General features: G+C 46.9%; 1 protein-coding gene across 3 annotated transcripts in view; it reads right to left on the bottom strand.

Annotated features, from left to right (window-relative positions):
• The window catches only part of ASTN1 (astrotactin 1), a 356,585-nt gene that overhangs the window by 104,073 nt on the left and 233,230 nt on the right, over window positions 1-19,282 (bottom strand). For all 3 annotated transcript variants that reach the window (XM_086342418.1, XM_086342419.1, XM_086342420.1), the window contains exons 9-12: window positions 18,916-18,990; window positions 11,942-12,079; window positions 11,283-11,433; window positions 2,519-2,685 (exon numbers count right to left, since the gene is read on the bottom strand). In XM_086342418.1, coding sequence (XP_086198544.1) covers window positions 2,519-2,685; window positions 11,283-11,433; window positions 11,942-12,079; window positions 18,916-18,990 — 531 coding nt within the window. The remainder of the gene's footprint in view (window positions 1-2,518; window positions 2,686-11,282; window positions 11,434-11,941; window positions 12,080-18,915; window positions 18,991-19,282) is intronic.

The raw sequence follows: 19,282 nt of genomic DNA, 5'->3' as shown, positions 1-19,282 counted from the left end.
TGTATTAACTCCCCTTCATTCAGAGTAGCCTTCCTGAACGAAATAGTTACTAGGACATGCTGTGTGGACACCTCCTGGGCGTCCTCCCCATTAAGCATGTGCAGTTGTTTTAATGGAAGAGCAATACTAATGTTGGTAAACATGGGCCAATGACCCATCAGTCATTAGTGGGGCTCTATTTGTAGTTCTAGTGAGAAGAACATAATTTGTTCCTTCAAGTAAGAAATATTTTGATAAAGCTGTCATTTTAAAAGCATATTGATTTAATTTGGGTCTCTCCTTAGAAGCATTCCAAATTTAGAATTTATAGATATTCATGACATTAAAACACATCATTTATTGCTATCTACAGTAAATGTTGCAATAAGATAAAGACCTCTGTTCTAAAGAGAGGAACAAATAATCATAGTTTTAAGTGCTGAGAAGCAATTTTATCATGGCAATACTGCTGCCCTTTACTGAATGACCTTGAATCAGTTGACTGACCTCTCAAGAGCTCCAGTTTCCACATCTGTAGAAGTGGGATAAACAGTAGCTGCTTTGTTGGGTTACTGAGAAGTTTGCATAAGATAAAGAAGGTGCCTAGCTTCTAATAGGTGCTCATTAAATGTTGCTATCCTCATTAGCAGAGGTACAAATGGAGCCTATGTTAAGGCAACATTGTTGCAGCCTCCATTTACCATTTATATATCGCGTGAACAGGTGTAAGCAGAGCGCTTTAATTACAAGCGCATGTGATTTGGTCTTCCTAAAGAACCTCAAATCAAGGACTTCTTCTGGCAGGCTATATATATAGTGGCTTGGAGAGTGCTAAATATACATGTGTACCAAATCCTGATGAAATAGGAAAGAAAAGTCCAGTTAGGGACCTACTGCATGGTCTAAGCAACAGACTTGACTTGAGACCCACAACGGAATGAAAGTTCCCTCTCAGTCCACCCTGAGCATCTCGACAACTTGCTCTCCCCCTGCCCCAGCTCCACCATTCTTTGTGCTCATGGCTGCACATTGCTGTTCAGCTGGCCAGTCATGTCTGATTCCGTGCAGCCCCATGGACTGCAGCCTGCCAGGCTTCTCTGTCCTTCACTATCTCCCCGAGCTGGCTCCAACTCATGTCCATTGAGTCAGTGATGCCATCCAACCATCCCATCCTCTGTTGCCCTGGCTGTGTGTCCCACTGTAAACTCCTCTGAGAGGGAGGAGAACAGACCTCACATCCTGCTCTGTCTCCTACACGTGACACTTAACTCGTTTGTCTGCACAGAGTGGGTGTTCAGACACGTTTGTTAAATAAATGAGTGTGATGCAACTTTGGCTACATTTACTTCATTAATTGAAGTGGGTCAATCATAATGATACCGTTATAGAGGCATTAAAATAGACATCAAGCTTCCATTTATGGAGTGGGATTTTACAAAAAAAAACTAAACAGGAATATTGCTCAATTGCAAAGAAAGAAAATAAAATGAAATACAATAAAATAACATTACTAGTCCGCTGAATAATGTTCTCATGATTATTATTCAAGGCAGGCACTGGCTTTTAGCAACAATCCAGCATAGCTTTATTCCTATAAACACTGATTTGCATTGCAAGCCTATTGGATTGTGAGATCCTTGAGGACAAGAACTACATGTCCTTCATCTTTGCAGCCCTGTGGCCAACAGGGTATATGGCATAAAATCAGTGCTCTCCCTGACAGGCAGGAGAGGAGAGACAGGGAACGAGGTGGGGGAGGTGAGCTGGAGGAAGAGGGGGAGGAAACCACGGCTGCAGAAGAACAGGCCAAATCTTTACTTACTTTATAAATACACCATGAAAATATTTTTAAATATAATTCCAGTCAGTGGTATAAATTTAAATTTTGAGGGAACTGCAGAATTTTTGAAAAACCAGAGAGGGCCTGAATTCTAGTGCTCATCTTCCCACTTAGCAACTCCCCAGTCTTGAGGGTCTCAACCTCACAGGTGCATTACTTATTTTTATCAACTGTAAAATGGTGTGGCATCGCCTGCCCTCATGGGGCGAGCCTTAGAACAAATGACGGGACCAAGCCGCTCCATGGGAAACGGCTCTTTACACTGAAGATCGTCTACGTCTGAGGGAGTATGGCTGCACCAAATGCTGGGACTTCAGCGGCAGAATTTAACCATGCCTGCACTCCCGCCTCGTCCCTTCTTTGATACGTGATTAGCTTTACATAATCTTCCCCAGGCTTTTGGACCACAGCATCCTATTGTCACAAAGCAATTAACACAGCACCACAAAACACAGTTTGGAAATTCTAGTGTAAGCTGGCAATGACTTAGGGGTTTTTCCCTCATTGTCTGTCAGTACTGACATGAGACTCCCTGAGGGTCCTCCCAACTCTGACTCTAAAAATGCTCCTCTTCCAGTCCTGAAGGCAGTTTCCTCAGACCCTAAGGGCTGGCCTAGGTCGACCAGTTCTCTGTGATCTACTTTTCTGAAAGTCCCACATCCCCGCCAATAGGTTGGCCTTGAGGGCAGCTCAACTCACCCACAGAACATGAGGATGTTGTACACGGCAGGGTCATCTGGGAAGGGCGCCATCTGCTGCAGACACAGCTGCTCACAGCCCCCGTTGAAGCCATCAGAGCAGTCCACCCCGATGTGGCGGTCGTAGCAGCCGGAGCTGTCCTTCATGGGGCTGAGTCCGGAGGGACACTGGCACAATCAGAAAGCATCCACACAGGTGGGTGAGCCAGGGGCCGGGGTTCTCTGGGAACCAGAGTGTAGCCACTGATGCCTATTTTTAGCACTCAGACTTGAAGCCGTCAACACTGGTAAGTCGTGCACGAATTTCCCACTAAGCTGGACTCCCTGTAAAAGCAAGGGACCTCTCGCTGCTTCTCCCTGGGCACAGATCACACACATCTGCATTAAAGCTGATCCCTCCAAGCAGGCTGGAAGGGAGCACGGTGGCAAGACAGCGCCGAGGTGCCCCGGCCTCCCAGCTGGGCCTTAGGCTGGCAGGAGAGTGGAAGCTGGATGGGCCGGAACTAAAATGCATTTGCAGGGATTCCTTTGGGCAAGGGGCAGGGAGTGCTGCTGTTTGGACTTTGGATTGATAGGACTTTATTTTTTATGTTTCAAAGCACTTTGTCAATGTTGGCAATGGATGGCGGTGTTGGAGAAAGTGGACTGAGTCAGGGCTGCGAGCTAGAAGAAGGAAGTGGACCTTCTCCATGACCTTGAAGGGAGGTTTGATGGCTCTTCTTGTGATGGTCCTGCCTCGAGGATGCCCTGGGGAAGATGCACAGTCAAGGGCGTGACCTCGAGGATCCACAGGGGCCACACTTGGGTTTGGGCTTTATCCCAGTTCCCTGGACACTCAGGGTAAAACATTTAGCTTTTTCTACACTGCCATGTCCTCCGTAAACGTCTCAAGAATGACAGCAAAGGTGGTGATCCAGGAAGAGATAACTGGTCAGGTCTCAGGGAGAACAGGGAGGCTTGGGGAGCAGTAGGAAGGCTCACAAGGCACCCATGGTAAGCCAGGCAGTGGCCAACATTCCTACGTCTTACTTATATAACCCTCACAGCATCTCATAAGGTAAGCAGGCTGATCATCCTCAATTTACATGTGAAGACACTGGGGCACAGAAAGCTTAACCTTCTAATGTCACATGGCTGATCACAGGAGGACCATCCTAAAACCCTGGCTGGCTGGCTGTGGAGTCCATGACTTGGTTGCTCCGTCATCACCTCACAGCCACATCAGGCTCTCATGCAACAGTCACCATAAACTGAACACTTACTAGTAGCTCTTGCTTTGTTACGTGCTAAGTCACTTGAGTTGTGTCTGACTCTTTGCGACTATAGCCTGCCAGGCTCCTCTGTCCATGGGATTCTCCAGGCAAGAATACTGGAGCGGGTTACCATGCCCTCCTCAGGGGATCTTTCTGACCCAGGGATAGAGCCTGTGTCTCTTATGTTACCTGCACTGGCAGGTGGATTCTTTACCACTAGCACCGCCTGGGAAGCCCATATTATTCTCATTTAACAGACTTGGAAACTATTAGCATTGCCAATTAATGCATAAACTTCTCACCTCACTGGACTCCATCTAAAAGCCAAAGGATATTTTTTTTTGCCAACCCGCTTCCTCTGTCTGTGCAATAGAGGCTGTATGTCTGCATTACAATGGATTCTTTCCAACAGGATGGAAGGAGACAGATAACTTGCCCAGGGTCCAGCAGTCTGTATGGGGCAGAGCTGGGCAGGTCTGTCTAGATCTGACCTACTATCAGCTAGCTAACACACTCCTTCAAAACTGGAACCAAACCAAAAAATGCCTTTAAAAACTCAGTGGAACCCTGTTAAACACTGCCCCTCCTGCCCTGCTGCCTGGCTAGCTCCTGCTCCTGGTTGCCAAGCATCCTGACCTAGTAGCCTGGAGCTGTCGCAGGTGTGGCCCTGAAAATCCACCTCCCTGCCCTCCATGCTTCCCAATTGAAGATCACAACAGGATCACACTGTTTGCTGATGCTAATTTTGCAATTTCCCAAACAAATGGCCCCCCCGACCAGGGGCCTGCCAGGCTTCCAGCCTGGTCCATCCCCTCTCTCCCCACGAAGCCAGCTGGAGTGCTGGAAGGTGACAGCATTTAAAGATGCTTCCAAGGGCTTCCTCGTGCCATGCAAACCCAGATGTTTCAGATGCTGGTAAACAAGCAAACGAGGCAGCTGAGGATTGCACCCCACATTCTGTTAGCCCCCCAACTCATCCATTTTCTTTGCCACCCAGCTGTTAGGCCAGATGTGGCACCAGAAGGGAGCTGGCTTCACCGCTGTGAGGCTGCCCAGGCATGGATGCGGGTACTGAAACATAGACATTTGATTGGAATTAAATGGGCTGCACTGGTTGCCACGAGTTCTTTTTTTTTCCTTCTATGAAGCTTGAGAAAAGCCATCAGAGAGACAAAGCCAGTACTCTTGTTATTCCCACCTCATGTGGTTTCAACCCTTGTACCAGCTAGCTGTCTCAGTCATCAGCCAGGACTCCCCATCTTCTCAACCACCCGCTTTGTTTCAGAATGCCCCATCAGGTGTAATGTTTGACAAAGATGTCACCAAAGAAACCCAAGCAGGCTTTGTTCCAAAATGCCCCAAACCTAGCACATGGGCATCTTGCCAGGCCCTGGTGTCAGATAACCATCACTGTGCCAAATTGGACCACCTGATGTTTACACTTTCTCAGGAGATTTGGAAAGAAGACAGAGTTAGTTGCTTTGTCCAAGCTGGATATTCTTTTCTCCTAAGCAAAGCTAAAAATAATAATAACAGCTATTGGGAATTAAGCAATTCTATGTGCAGAACAATCTACATAAATTATCTTTAGTCCTAACTACACAATTAGACTTTTCCCCCCTCATTTCATAAAAGAACAAACTTAGACTCTGAAGGATTAAGTGGTAACTTGTTTAAAGTCACAGAGGTGAAAAATGGCAGAATCAGAATTTGGATCTAGTTCTATCTGACCCCAAAGTTCAGTTGTGTCTCTTCCACTCGGCCAGGCTGCTTCTCAAGTGTGAAAAAAACCTGGATCTTGGGATCACTAAAAAATAAGTCAACGTGTCAACAAAATAAAGAAATCCTGCAGATGTGTTGTTTATCTGATTGTCTTAAGCAACTCCTACAGTACATTCTGGAATCAATTAAGGATTTGTAGATTCAGTCTGATATTCTCTCTCTGTCCTCTTCTCTTCACACACACACACACACAAACACACACTGTATTATGGGTACATATATTTATAGGACAAAACACTGCAAACCATTCAAAGCAATGACCATGAAGGCAAGACAAGATCCTCAATCACTAAAAAAGATGCAATTATCTTTACTGCACTGTAACTTACTTGGGTTGCAGTTCAAAGTAAAAGATTTTTGAAAGATTTCCAGAAAAAAAAAAAGCTGAAACCAAAAATAGTTTCCTTCTTAACCCTTGTTGAACTAGAACTTCCATCCCCAAGGAGTCTAATCAATCAAGTTTCCCATGGTATACATCTGCTTCTGTTTTAGCCTGAATATTTTTTGTGCTATTGTCATCACATTTTGAGATTCTCAAAATCTGCATGTATATTGTAATTAGCCTCCAATTAAAATAAATAAATTTTTTAAAAATGGAAAAAAAATCTGTATGTAAATACAATGCAACTATAGGCTCTTATGCTTGGAGAATCTCAGGGACGGGGGAGCCTGGTGGGCTGCCGTCTATGGGGTCGCACGGAGTCAGACACGACTGAAGTGACTTAGCAGCAGTAGCATAGGCTCTAAATCATGGCCTTTTCCTAGAAGTCCTTAAAGCCAGAGACAAGTTGTCAGGAGAGAAATCCTGCCTCCAGGAGGAGTTTGTATTTTCCCTCTTCAAGGACTGGCTGCTCTCTTCTCCTGGCTTGTGGACAATCCCTCCACTTCTTCCTTAAAAGAGAACTGCCTGGAGACTTCCTTGGTAGTCCAGTGGTTGAGAATCCATGCTTCCAATGAAGGGGATGCAGGTTCGATCCCTGGTCAGGGAATTAAGATCCCATATGCAGTTTACCACAGAAAGACCCTGTGCTGCAGCTAGAGAAGCCTGCGCACCACAAAGAAGACCCCCGTAGTCAAAATAAAAACAAAAACTTTTTTTAATTTAAAAAAAAAGAGAACTTTTTGATCAGGATTGAGCTCCAAGGTCAGATCTTAATCCGTCTTTGTGCATAGGTTACATTTAGCAGTCCAAGTAAGAAAACTCCATTTATTATGGCAACTACCCTCCCCCATCAAGAGGGTCTAATAAATGAGCTCATATTTCAGTGACCCCTAAAATACACAAGGTTAATCCTCTTTCACGAGATGCTCATGGCTTCTTGACTTATTACTGGTCTAAAGCACGATGTGCTAATGAGATTAAAATGATTTTCCCCATTCAACTCCTTTTCTTCTCTGTCTTTTCCCTCTGTTTCTACCAATGCTTTTTGGTTGATTAATTACCTGGGAGTCTAGTCAAATCTCACTCAGCCTGAGACACACACACCTCAGTTCCAGACTATGAGATGAAGGCCCTGTTGGCAGATGAATATGACGGATGGACACAGGGTGTCTTCAGGGTCCCTGAGAGAAGAGGAACCACTTTTCTGCAGCTGAGCCTGCCTTGCTTTACCTGGATGATTCATAAGATACACAACTATAATTCCTACTCAAAATAGGCTTTTTTTTTTTTTTTTTACAACACAGCAGTCTTATTCCTCTCATAAATAATGATTTCCCTCACTGTTTGATGGGGACATGTAAGCCCAAGCCATGCAGTACTTCTCCCAAGGGGGAAAAGTTTGATTATGGAATGAAATTTATATTTCAACATCCTGCCCTTACTTCTCTGAAAGCCTCTGAGGCAGACCCTTCTGCTTACTGTCCTACAGAGAGATGGTCATCTGTAATGGTCTCTGCACAGCTGCGCTCCAGTAGAGGTGAAATGACACATTTCATGGGAAACCACTGCGGACAGCAAGTGGACAGAAGGGCGGCAGGGTCACTGGGTAATTCAAAGCTCATTAGAGTACGATGCTCTGGCAAGGAAGGTCATGTGTTCAATACACGAGAAGCAGGACAGCAGACCTCTTCCTTCCAAGGCCACAGTCTGCTCATCTCCTCATGTGCAGACACCTCCCGAAGCAGAAGGCATTTGGGGCAGAGGGGCACTGTCAGGATGAGTGTGAAAATAAGGAAGAAGCATTAGAGCACAGGTTTTCCATTTTATAGTGTTTTTTATAGTTTTATAGTGTTGGAAATCATTTTCAAACTTCCAAATAAAGCCTTACATTAAGCCTCAACAGGTAGGCTTGATAAGGAACATGCTCTGGTTCAAGCTGGGAGAGAGGAGACTGGTGTTCCACCCACCAAGGCAGCCCCAGTCTCCACTGCTGTCTCCAAGGATGTCTGTGACATAGTCCCGGGAACCTGTGACAAAAGGGGCTTTTTAAGGCTCCTGAGATGAGGAGATGATCCTGGATTATCCAAGTGAGCCCAAGGGAATCACAGGAGTCCTTAAAGGGGAAGAGGGAGGGCAGAAGAGAAGAGGTGCTACAGAAGAATGGTCCGGAAAATGCAACAAAGCTGATTTAAAGATGGTGGAAGGGGACCATGAGTCCCCAAATGCTGGCAACCTTTGGAAGTGGGACAAGGCCAGGAATGGAGCCTCCAGAAAGGAACGCAGCCCTGCTCACACCCCGGTGTTAGCCCAGTGACACAGAACTGGATTCTCACCTACCAAGATAAGAAAACGGCTATTGTTTTAGGCCATCAAACCTGGGGTAATTTGTCATAGCAGCCATAGGCCACTAACTCAGGGACTCTGCAGGACGGCCTGGGGCTCCACCAAACAGAGCACCGAACCTTTGTGCTATCCAGGTGGTAACCACTGCTCCCACCCACCATGGCACAATAGGGACAATGGGAAGCAGTAAGACCCATTGTCCGGGGTGGTAAAGGGTGGATCTCTGCTCTGGGAACCATTCCTGGGTTTAGCAATCCTGCCATGGAGTGTGGTTTGTTTTGGAACAGAGTGGACTGAGGCTGATACAGGGCTGAGCCTTTCACGGGCATTTGTTTCCTGTCCCCAGAGACTATATAAACAACAGGGCAATTAACTGAGTAGCAATTAACCCTGTGGGAGTCCATGCGTAGCAGAGAGACGTGCCCTGCCTTCCTAGAAAGAAGGAAGGTTGAGCAGCCAATGTGGACCACCCCACCTGTCTGGCTTGAATTCAGTCATGAAAATTTGTGGTTGAATATGGTCTCTTCCCACATCTCTGTCCCCTTTCCAGATCCCGTCAGGGCCAGCTCTGAGTGCCTCCTCTCCTTTCATAAGCATAAGCCTTTCTGGGGAAGCCTTTCAGTTCAGCACCTAGAGAACTGAATGCCAGGGTTGCTGTGGATGGAGAGGAGGAAGGCAGCCGATTCTCCCCCCAAACTGCAGGTGCTACAGCTGATGCCCTTGTCCCCGGCCCACCTCCTGATGACATAGGGCCGCCGTGCTAAGATGACGAGGCTTTAGGACGGTGCTGCTGCTCGGTGGAGTCAGATCAGGCTCAGTGTCCTCAGTAGGGTCACGGGATTATGATGTGGTCACCTTTCAAGTCCCAGCCTTCCTGCCTCAGGGATCCTGGGCTTCATGGCCAATGAGAAGCAGTCACTTGAATGGGCCTGGCCCCCTCCTCCCTCCAAGAGCCACGTGGGCCACTGACTTCAAAGTCTTACGCTAATGCCAAGCTCCGGTGTAATTGGGCAACTTCTCAGTGGCTCTGATTTGTAAATGCAGCAGCCCTACAGCAAATGCATATTCATCGTAACTATTCCTGTGAGTTCTGTCTCACAGATCACAGAGTCAAAGGTACAAAAATACATCAGCACGGCAGTATGCCAAGTGGAAGGGCCTAGGATCACCAACAGAAGGCAGCTGACAGGCAAACCCTGGGGGGCTCCGAGAAGGGGCAGAGGAGCGGGAAGAGATGGGGAATAGGTCCATGTGCACGTGTGTGTATGCGTGGGCACGCTCAGGCTCACTTGAGGGGAGGGATGTATACATAGGTGCACACGCAGGGTTTCAGTACTTAGAAAGACCCACCCGAGAGAGCACCAAGGATGGAAAGGTTAAAATCTGGAGGAAATGCAGGTTGAATAGCTAAAGAACAAAAAACAACAACAGCTGTCCCGGCTGGGAACTCCATTAGACAGTGAGACCGTCTCCCGAGGGGGCCAGTTGGGAAGTTCATTGCTTAAGACAACTGAGGGTGGAATAGGAAGCTGGGGAACACCTGGGACATCCACTTACTACTGACTGCTTCTGGGAGACATGACCTAAAGAGCACTTTTCTTTGTTTCCTGGTAGTCTTCTCTGCCTTCTCTTCTTTTTGATGGACTGGCCAGGTCCTCCACCTCCCTGCCCCTCTGGTCTTTCTCTTTCCTTTTTCTTCATTTTCTGTCTTTCTCAGGAGAATCAGGCTCCTGTCAACTGCTGCTCAATCTATGAAGACTGGGGAGGTCTCAGGGCTCTGCACCCAGTACATATACATCTTTGATGGAGAACAGCTCCCTGCACAGAGCAGGTGCTCAGAGACAAGGAAGTGGGGGGTATGAAGGATGGAATTGGCCCAGCATCCTCCCAGCTTGCCCCTGCTCTGGGTCTCTTTACAAGAGCACAGCTGCCAGACTGGGAAGCAAGATGAAGCTTATATCCTCCCTAGAGCTGGAAGCTCCCAGCTCTGCCTGGAAACACTGCATAACAATGTGTCTCAATTAATCACCTCTTCCACTCCTTCATGCCAACTTTGTGTACAGCATTCCTGTCTCTCTTCTCTGCCCCATTCCCTTTCCTCTCTGTGAGGACTGCATCATTCCATCCTTAAGAGAAGGGAAGGCTGAAAACTGATAGTGTTGATGGGCAAGAAAATGATCAATATAAAGGCACCAGCAGGCTTGCCCACCTGCTCCTGCCTCCATTCACCTACACAGGTCCACCAGTTTTCACATCCATGGCATGGCATGGAGCTTAGTTCACTCCAGCCCAAACAGTCTTTGTATGTCATAGCATCACACAGCTTATACATCGTCAAAGCCCATGAAGTGAAAGTGAAAGTCACTCAGTCGTGTCTGACTCTTTGCGACCCCGTGGACTAGAACCAATAAAGTAGGAAACCATCTTTGGTGAAGCAAGAGTTCATTGCCATAGTTTCAAAGGGGATGTATTTTTATTGTTTCTCTGCCATTCCTGGCATAACTTACTTCTTTTATCATTTTGGACTTAGGTATCTTCTAAAATTTCCTATTACAGTCAATGTAATTTGACTCTAAACAAAGGTAGGCATCTTCTAGAATTTCCTATTGTAGTAAATGCAGTCTATTTCCTATTGGAGTCAATATTTTACCATTGAGCAGTTAATTAGTTCTCAAATTGTTTGAGGATATCGCTCATCAACTAGAGTGCAAGACTATTAAGAAAGAAAGAACCATGCTACACAGTTCATGACATTTTCCTTGGATAGTTGCACACAGTAGGTGCTGCATAAATACCTCTAGATTAGCTCTGCATAAATACCTCTAATTAGCTCCTTAGCTCTGTCAAAAGAAAATTCATAACATAGACTAGACAGTAGTTAAAGCTAGGGAGGAATCACTCTCGACCCTCTGTTTTACTCACAATATGTTTCCACCTCTATCTTCATTGTGTCTTATCCTGTGGCCCCACTTTCTGAAATTACAAGCTCAACAGGGCAGACGTACCACACAGCCGGTCGAATCCAGTTTGCGATCTGAGATGCAACGGAAGTTCTTACTGCAGCCCCCATTGTCCTTGCTGCAATCACGGACTGGTCCAAACGAGTCTAAGAGGACCTCCAGGCTGTCGAAGGAGGACGAGGTCATCAGCTCCTCTCTGTGGGAAGAAGTGGCAGGAGGTGGGAGGAGGTCAGGGGACGCCAGGTGCAACAGGTAGCTTCACATCCCACTTTCCTGTCTGGCCGACCAGATCACGTCTCACTCTCTCTTACAAATACTAAAGATCAACCAGTCTTGGAGCCTTGAACTAACAAATTATAGACGTTCTCCATCTCTGGGAAATAAGCCAAGGCAGTAACACCTGGTCAAAGAAGGAGGTCTAAACTCAGGCAAAGAAATTAACATTTTATTGCCTGTCAGTCCTGAGGGGCCGTAGGAAGTGCTTACAAACTCTCATTTTATGTCCTCTCTCGGTGCATCAGCCTTGCGGTGTGCAATATTGACCCAGATAGAGTAGACCTTGGCACTGCATCTGGGGAAGCGGAAGGCAGCCTGCCAGCTTCTCCTTCCAGCTTGATTCCTCTCCCAGCGCTCGGAACCTTCGGGTAGTTTCTCACCCAGCCTCCCAAACTCAGTGCGTGCCTCGGGCCCGAGGCTGGACTCACCGGACCTCCACAGCATCTTCCATCACTGTCATGTCTGTCTTACACTTTGCTGATGGGTTGATGGCCAGTTCAGCAGGTGGAATCACAAAGCTTTTGCTGAGCGGCAGCCACATGCCCTCCCCAAGCGTGTAGGTGAATCTGCAGGGACACCCAACACCACCTGGTTAGGGCTGGGGGATAAACACCACCGGAGGACCTGGCACCCTAACTCCAGCTGCTTCCTTCTCAACCCTTGTAGTCCTCTCCAAAAAGGAGAGCGTATTCCCATTTTATGGATGAGATAATTGAGTCTGATGGAGGCAGAGAGGCTGACCCCTGCTCACGCATCCAGACCATTGGAGAGCTCAACATGTTATCCACTCGCCAGCTGCTAAAAGTGTCTCTTCTTCAAACCATAAGACATCGAGTTCCAGTTTCCTTCAGATTTGAAGCTGGCTTCCATGATCTTGCTGCTGCTGCTGCTAAGTCGCTTCAGTCGTATCCGACTCTGTGCGACCCCATTGACGGCAGCCCACCAGCCTCCCCCGTCCCTGGGATTCTCCAGGCAAGAACACTGGAGTGGGTTGCCATTTCCTTCTCCAGTGCATGAAAGTGAAAAGGGAAAGTGAAGTCGCTCAGCCGTGTCTGACTCTTAGCGACCCCATGGACTGTAGCCCACCAGGCTCCTCCATCCATGGGACTCTCCAGGCAAGAGTACTGGAGTGGGGTGCCATTGTCTTCTCCCTGATCTTAAGTCAGATATAACTGGAAGCATTTTAATTGAAAAGACACACCGGCCTCCCACCATTCCCATCCCTCAAATTGCACACCCACACTGGTAGCGATGCTTTCTCTCTGTGCCTAGAGGAACCCTACCAAGGAAAGGAAAGAAGCAAACTCCCTTTTTCTGGCTTCTGTGAGATGGGAGCAGAAACAATTGAAGCCAGGAGCCTCCCAGGGGGAGAGAAGAAGATGAACAAGGCAAGCCTAGATGTATTCTCTGCTCTCTCTCTCTACCCACACCCCTAGCTAATGGTGCTAACCCTCTGGAGGCAAGGAAGATTTTTTTTTTTTCCTATAACAAGGGCTAAAAGGAATAAAGGAATCAATCAGCATTTCACGGGAGAGCTTAAGGAAACCATGAGAGAGTATTTGTTTATTTATTCATTCATTTGATTCCAAAGGCATTCAAATGCTCTGTGTTCACAGTCAAAAATAGTCCCTGGGATAAAAGCCAGTGTGGGTGGGATATCAGGAGGCTGTGGCAGTCTGGCGTCCCCTTCCCACTTAATGTGGAGGGTGGAACAATGGAAGGATGTGTACAATTAAACAGAACCAGCACCGGCTCCATTAGCATGCTGGTCGCTGAGCACCACTGCAGGTCCCACTCCTTTCTCTCCCCTAACCCACACGCTCCTCTCTCCACCACCGCCCCCGCCAACCTCTGCCGCTCCAGGTTGCCTGAGATGCTAGGAAAGCAGACTGATGACGTGAGATCTTTTACGAGACATGTAGCCCTGCTTAGGATGTGGGCCACAGAGAATCCCCACGGCCCAAGGCTCATGAGTTACTTAGTAACTAAGCCCCATGCTTTTTCATCCACTCCCTGAAGGACAGACCTGGGTAGTAGAGGAGCTGAAAGAAGAGAAAGCAGGGGCCCAGGGTGGGTGGGGGGCAAAACCACTGAGCACGTGGGTTTGGGGCAGGATTGGGGAGGTTTCTCCCTGATTCCCAGCCTGACTCTCAGGGCCCTACTTCTCTGACCTGTGGGGGCACCTCTGCATTAGGCAGCACTGAAATAGCAGAGATGCTTTTGCTCTGAAGGAGGCACTCAGTTCTCCCTACCCATGGGAACCAGAGGCAATGGGGGGGTGATGTCTGTGAGGGAGCTGTCTGCACCAGATGAGGGAAGCCCATTACTAGGGGGACAGAAGAAGAGACCCACCACCCCACTCTTCTGTGAAATTGTGCCTGGTGAAAGTATGCCAGCTCCTTCACACACACACACACACACACACACCCCTCCTATACACACACACACATGCTTGGGGAGGGCATTTGGTGGGTGTATGCGTGTGTGCAGGAGACCTGGGTTCAGTCCCGGGTTGGAAGATCCCCTGGAGGAGGGCATGGCAACCCACTCTAGTATTCTTGCCTGGAGAATTCCATGCACAAAGGAGCCTGGTGGGGTCATAAAGAGCCTGACATGACTCAGCGATTAACCCTTTACTTTAAACCACAGAACTCAGTCCACATCTCCAAAGATGTCAGTCTCCAGTGGCTTCTGTCACCAAAATCGCTTCAAACTTTCTGTTCCTACAATGCAATTGGACTATGGCTCCTAAAGTTGTCCTGATTTTCTCATCTCTTTGCCTTTGCTCTTAATCCTCCTTTCTGAATTTTCTTTCCTCTCCTTTGCCAGACTCATTTTAAGACTCAGTTAAGGCCCCACCTCTTCCTGAAAGCTCTCCAGGGCCTTCACACTCTTAGGCTGAGTAAGGGACTCTCTTCTGCACATGGCACTTTATCACCCTGAGATGCTGATCTATACCCACCTTTTCACATGTCCATCACCATTCATACAAACATTCTCTCTTGGATGGCAGAGGACAGTTCTTTGTCATCTTTGTATTCCCCACTGCCAAACATAATTTCTGACCCAGGAAGGTCACTCCATGAATATTTACTGACTGATCAACAGGAGATTTAGTTATGTTCTTTAGTTTGAACAGGCTGCTAGCGGATATAATCCCAATTTCCCAATTTAAAGATAGAGGCGGTGGTGGAAATTCTTGTTCATTTAAAATAGGATATGGGTTAATCGCTCTGTTTGAATACATTTAATGGTTGAGATGGATCTGGATTTGATAGGATAAAGATCTTCCTGAATGCACAGCAGCTTCTGAAACATGACACTCTACCAAGTTAATAAGAAAACCTCCACTCTCTGGTAGGGTCAAGGTGAAGAAGTCCTGTAGGTGAAGCAAAGTCAGGTGTGGGGAGAGACCAACGTTTATTGAGAACTTTCTAAAGCAGGTGCTCTGTAGGACTGTGTGATTTATCCTCACCGCTGCCCTCTGAGATTAGTCATTTTCTCCCATTCTACCAAGGCGTCGACTAATGTTTTAAGAAGTTTAGCAACCTCCCAAGGTCACCTCTCCTTAAGTGGGAAAGATGGGCAATAGCCTGATTCTCAAGTGTTGCTCACAGCCGCTTTCCAGCCCATGTTGGCTCATGCCTATGAAATTCTGAAGTTTTCTTTTATCTGCAAAATCTACTGAGTGACTCCAAAATCCAAATATAGAACAAACTGTCAGAGAAAAGCTGCTTTCTAAAATCTCATCTGTCCCTCATCCATGTGGATTTGGCAGGAAGGACTTCAAAAAGCCACCAAACAGAAGTTGGGTGAACATCTGGAATGCTTTCCCAGGTTGGGTCTTCTCGCATGACAGTTGGTGGTGACCAGCACAGTTGATGGCTCAGCTGTGGATTGAGCCCTGCACATGGCCCTGTTGAACTGGCACTTGAAATTTCTGTCCAGAAGCAAATGTTTGCCAGAAAGCACTGGACGGAATAAGCCTGTGCTCTCGCTGTGGCTTGGCATGAAACAGAATGTGGGAAAACTGAAAAGTCGCTCTTAGCCTGGCGTCTCCACCCTTTCCTAGAGCAGGCCATTCCAGAAGGAGGTCTTATTCCAAGGAATGCAAGTACAGACTTGGGAGGACAGTCTTCAAGAGAAAAATTTGGTCTGTACTCACCCCTGCCACCAGAGGATCTAGTGGAATAGAGGGATCCTAGCTACCACAGAAAGACCATCTTCAGCACCAGGAAGGTTGGCTGAGGAGACGCATCCTGGAGGTTCAGGGCTCCCCTGGACCCTGTGAGTCTAGCTTGGACCCCTTCTAAGGCATTCTTTGGGATTACAGATTACCAAGGTTAGGTTTCAAGGCCTTTTCTCAATCTAATTAGGAAATACTTGAAATGATCATCTACAGATATTTACTGAAAACCTACTTGCTCAAAGGGCTTCCCTTGTAGCTCAGTTGGTAAAGAATCTGCCTGCATTGCAGAAGATCTGGGTTTGAATCCTGGGTCAGGAAGATCCCCTAGAAAAGGAAATGGCAACCCACTCCAATATTTTTGACTGGAGAATCCCATGGACAGAGGAGCTTGGTAGGCTACAGTCCATGGGGTCACAAGAGTCAGACATGACTTAGTGACTCAACCACCACCTATATGTTCAAAGGGCTTCCCAGGTGATTCAGTGGTGAAGAATCCACCTGCCAATACAGAGATACAAGAAATGTGGTTTCTATTCCTGGCTTGGGAAGATCCCCTGGAGTAGGAAATGGCAACCCACCCCAGTATTCTTGCCTGGAAAATTCCATGGACAGAGCAGCCTGGCAGGCTACAGTCCATAGAGTCGAAAAGAATTGGACACAACTGAGTGACTGAGTGCACACATGCTTGTTCAAAATGGTGTGCCAGATAGTAAATATTTAAAACCATAACAGGTACTCCCCTCCCTTCAGGACGACAACCATTTCATTGGAGAAGCAAATACACAAATTAGAAATAACCATGAAATAAATAATTGACAAATACATAGTAAAGTCAGTATATATACAAATTTGGAGGTGGAAAGTCATTGTGAATTGATGCAATGGATTGGAGAAGCTCCAGGCCAGTGTTTCTCAATCCCAGGTACAGATTGGAATTACCGTGGTGTTTTTACAAAACACTCATGCCCTGGTCCCACCGAGACTCTATATCACATATGCAGTTTATGTGTCAAAATTCTATATCATAAGTGAACAGAGTACCAAGTAAATAGTTATTTAGCTCCTTTAAGAAATTGTCAGAGGAGATGATGGCACCCAACTCCAGTACTCTTGCCTGGAAAATCCCATGGATGGAGGAGCCTGGTAGGCTGCAGTCCATGAGGTCGTGAAGAGTCGGACACGACTGAGCGACTTCACTTTCACTTTTCACTTTCATGCATTGGAGAAGGAAATGGCAACCCACTCCAGTGTTCTTGCCTGGATAATCCCAGGGACAGGGGAGCCTGATGGGCTGCCGTCCATGGGGTTGCACAGGGTCGGACACGACTGAAGCGACTTAGCAGCAGCAGCAGTAGCAGCAGCAAGAAATTGTAGTCACTGACCAGATCACAGAATTTTCCAGAGTGGCCACTGGTAGTTGGTTTACTCAGATCACAGAAGGTTCTGATTAAAATTCTAAGTATCTGAAATAAGGAGATCATGACCCAATGTTCTCATCTGAGAGCCTAGTTACTGTCTTGTTAAGGATCAAAATGATTAATCACTTATGGATTAACCCACCGACTTCTGAGATAGTTGACCGCATGGGTCAAACCACACAACTGACTCCTTCTGTCGTAAGTGGGTATCACATCCAGTTGGTACCTAACAAATTTGAACAGATGGTGCTTGTGGGGATAGAAACACGATTTTTGTGCAGGTTCTTCTCTAACAGCAATTTCATGGAGGCCCTAGTTTTTCTGACTTTTAGGGGAGTGGGAACTTATCCATGTTAATCAACCCCCACCAGACTCCCCATCTGCCTTATCTTTATCACCTTTCGAAGGTCCCAACAGACAAGTGGTAGGAAAATGGGAGGAAAAAAAGAGTCAGCCCGATAATAAATCATTGTTGGAAAGTTTAAATGCTTGAGTCATAGTCTAAGGAATACAGCTGACATCTCTTGTAGAACAAATCCTCAAAAGCCGCCTGCGGCCAAGGCCATTAATATAACCCAGCCTGTCCCAGGAGAGACACTCGGAAGAGAAAAGGGCAGGGAAGGCTCTGGGAGAAAGCGGTTCTGTGAATCTGGACTCCCAGCTAGAAAGTTGCTTTAGGAGAGCGTGGCAGTGGCCAAGCCCAGTCTATCCCAGACAGAGAGAAGGAGCAGGAGAAGCTGAGGCAGAGGAGCCAGCTCGAGGAGGCAAATACAGGAGAAAGATTAGCATCAAGGCTGGGACTGGCTGATAGTGGGGGCTGGGGCAGGGAATAGGCAAGACTCTGTACACACCCTCTGACCGCAGTGAACAGGAAGCAAGTTTTCTCTTTGCATGTCATTCCTCTAACATGCCATGCAGTAGCTATTGCTCCTCTGACATCAGACACTTGGGCAGGACTATTTATGCCTCTCCCAGAGGACTTGTTCACGAAGGGAGGTGCACTCATGTCCGCACGGGCAGCACAAGCACAATCTCTGGCACTTACTGGATACTCAGCAGATGCACATTGAGTGAAAAATAGACTGACAGAATAAATGGAAGATACAGTCTTAGCCTGGAGATAGACTTGTGTTCCAGCTAAGGTCTGGTGGGAATTAGACTCTATGAAAATCCCATAGTTCATGGCTGGCACCCAAATTCTTCCTCTGCCTGCTGACTTGTCTAATACGTACCATTCCCAGGTATGTAGGTAGAAATTTGGGAGAGACTGGAAACATCCAATTCGACGAGGAAGGTGGTAGATTAAAGAAAATAATAATGAAGTATGGCTGAGAAAGGACAGAGGCAGAGGTGGGAGGGGTTTGTTCTAAACAACTTAAGGCTTTATGTGGAAGGTGCAAATTAGATGCAAAATGGAGAGGCAAAAACTAACATTAATTGCTTGTTCTTTGCCAGTTCCCTTGCTGGGGGCTTTCCCCGCATTATCTCATGTATTCTTCACAACAATAGAGCCTGGCATGCAACGCAGCTCTGTTTAACAAGTGTGGAATCAGGGGGTTCCAAGAGTGGGGGTTCCAGAGCAGGCAAGGAAGGAAGCCAGGACCTCAACAGGATCCATTCATCCTCCACGCACTCCACGCTCTCACTGGATGAAGGGGGCAAGGGTTCCTCTTACTGGAAGGGTAGAATGACTACATGTGTTTCCCATTTTATAAATTACCACTAGGAAAGAAAGTTCAGTGGGATGTGGGGCTTGCACATCCCTATGTAAGCACATCCCTAGGCAACCACTTACCTGAATATTTTATCAGAAGGCTGTTCTCCCAAAACCAGGTCAAAGCCTCGCTGAAATATTGTGTAAGGCCAAGGCCTGAAAGGAGAAACAGCACACAATTAAAGTCAATCAACAAACATTCCCCGAATGTCCACTCTGTGCCTAGTACCATGCCAAGGTTCTGGAGACCCAAAGACAGAGGGGACCTAGTCCGGGTTCTCAAGAATCCCACTAATGTGAGTTCACAAGACACAGAATGCTGGCACTCAATTAAGAACAGTATCAATCCAAAAATCACTGACCCACCAGAAAAGTGGAATTTAATAGACATGACAATTGGAACTCCGTAGAGAAAAAAATTATAATAATATCATAGCCAGAATTTATG

Source organism: Bos grunniens, chromosome 16 (genome assembly GCF_055505025.1).
Source record: "Bos grunniens cultivar Pamir isolate PY7600 chromosome 16, Bosgru_T2T1.0, whole genome shotgun sequence".
NCBI lineage: Eukaryota > Metazoa > Chordata > Mammalia > Artiodactyla > Bovidae > Bos > Bos grunniens.
This window is presented reverse-complemented; position numbering and strand designations above follow the sequence as displayed.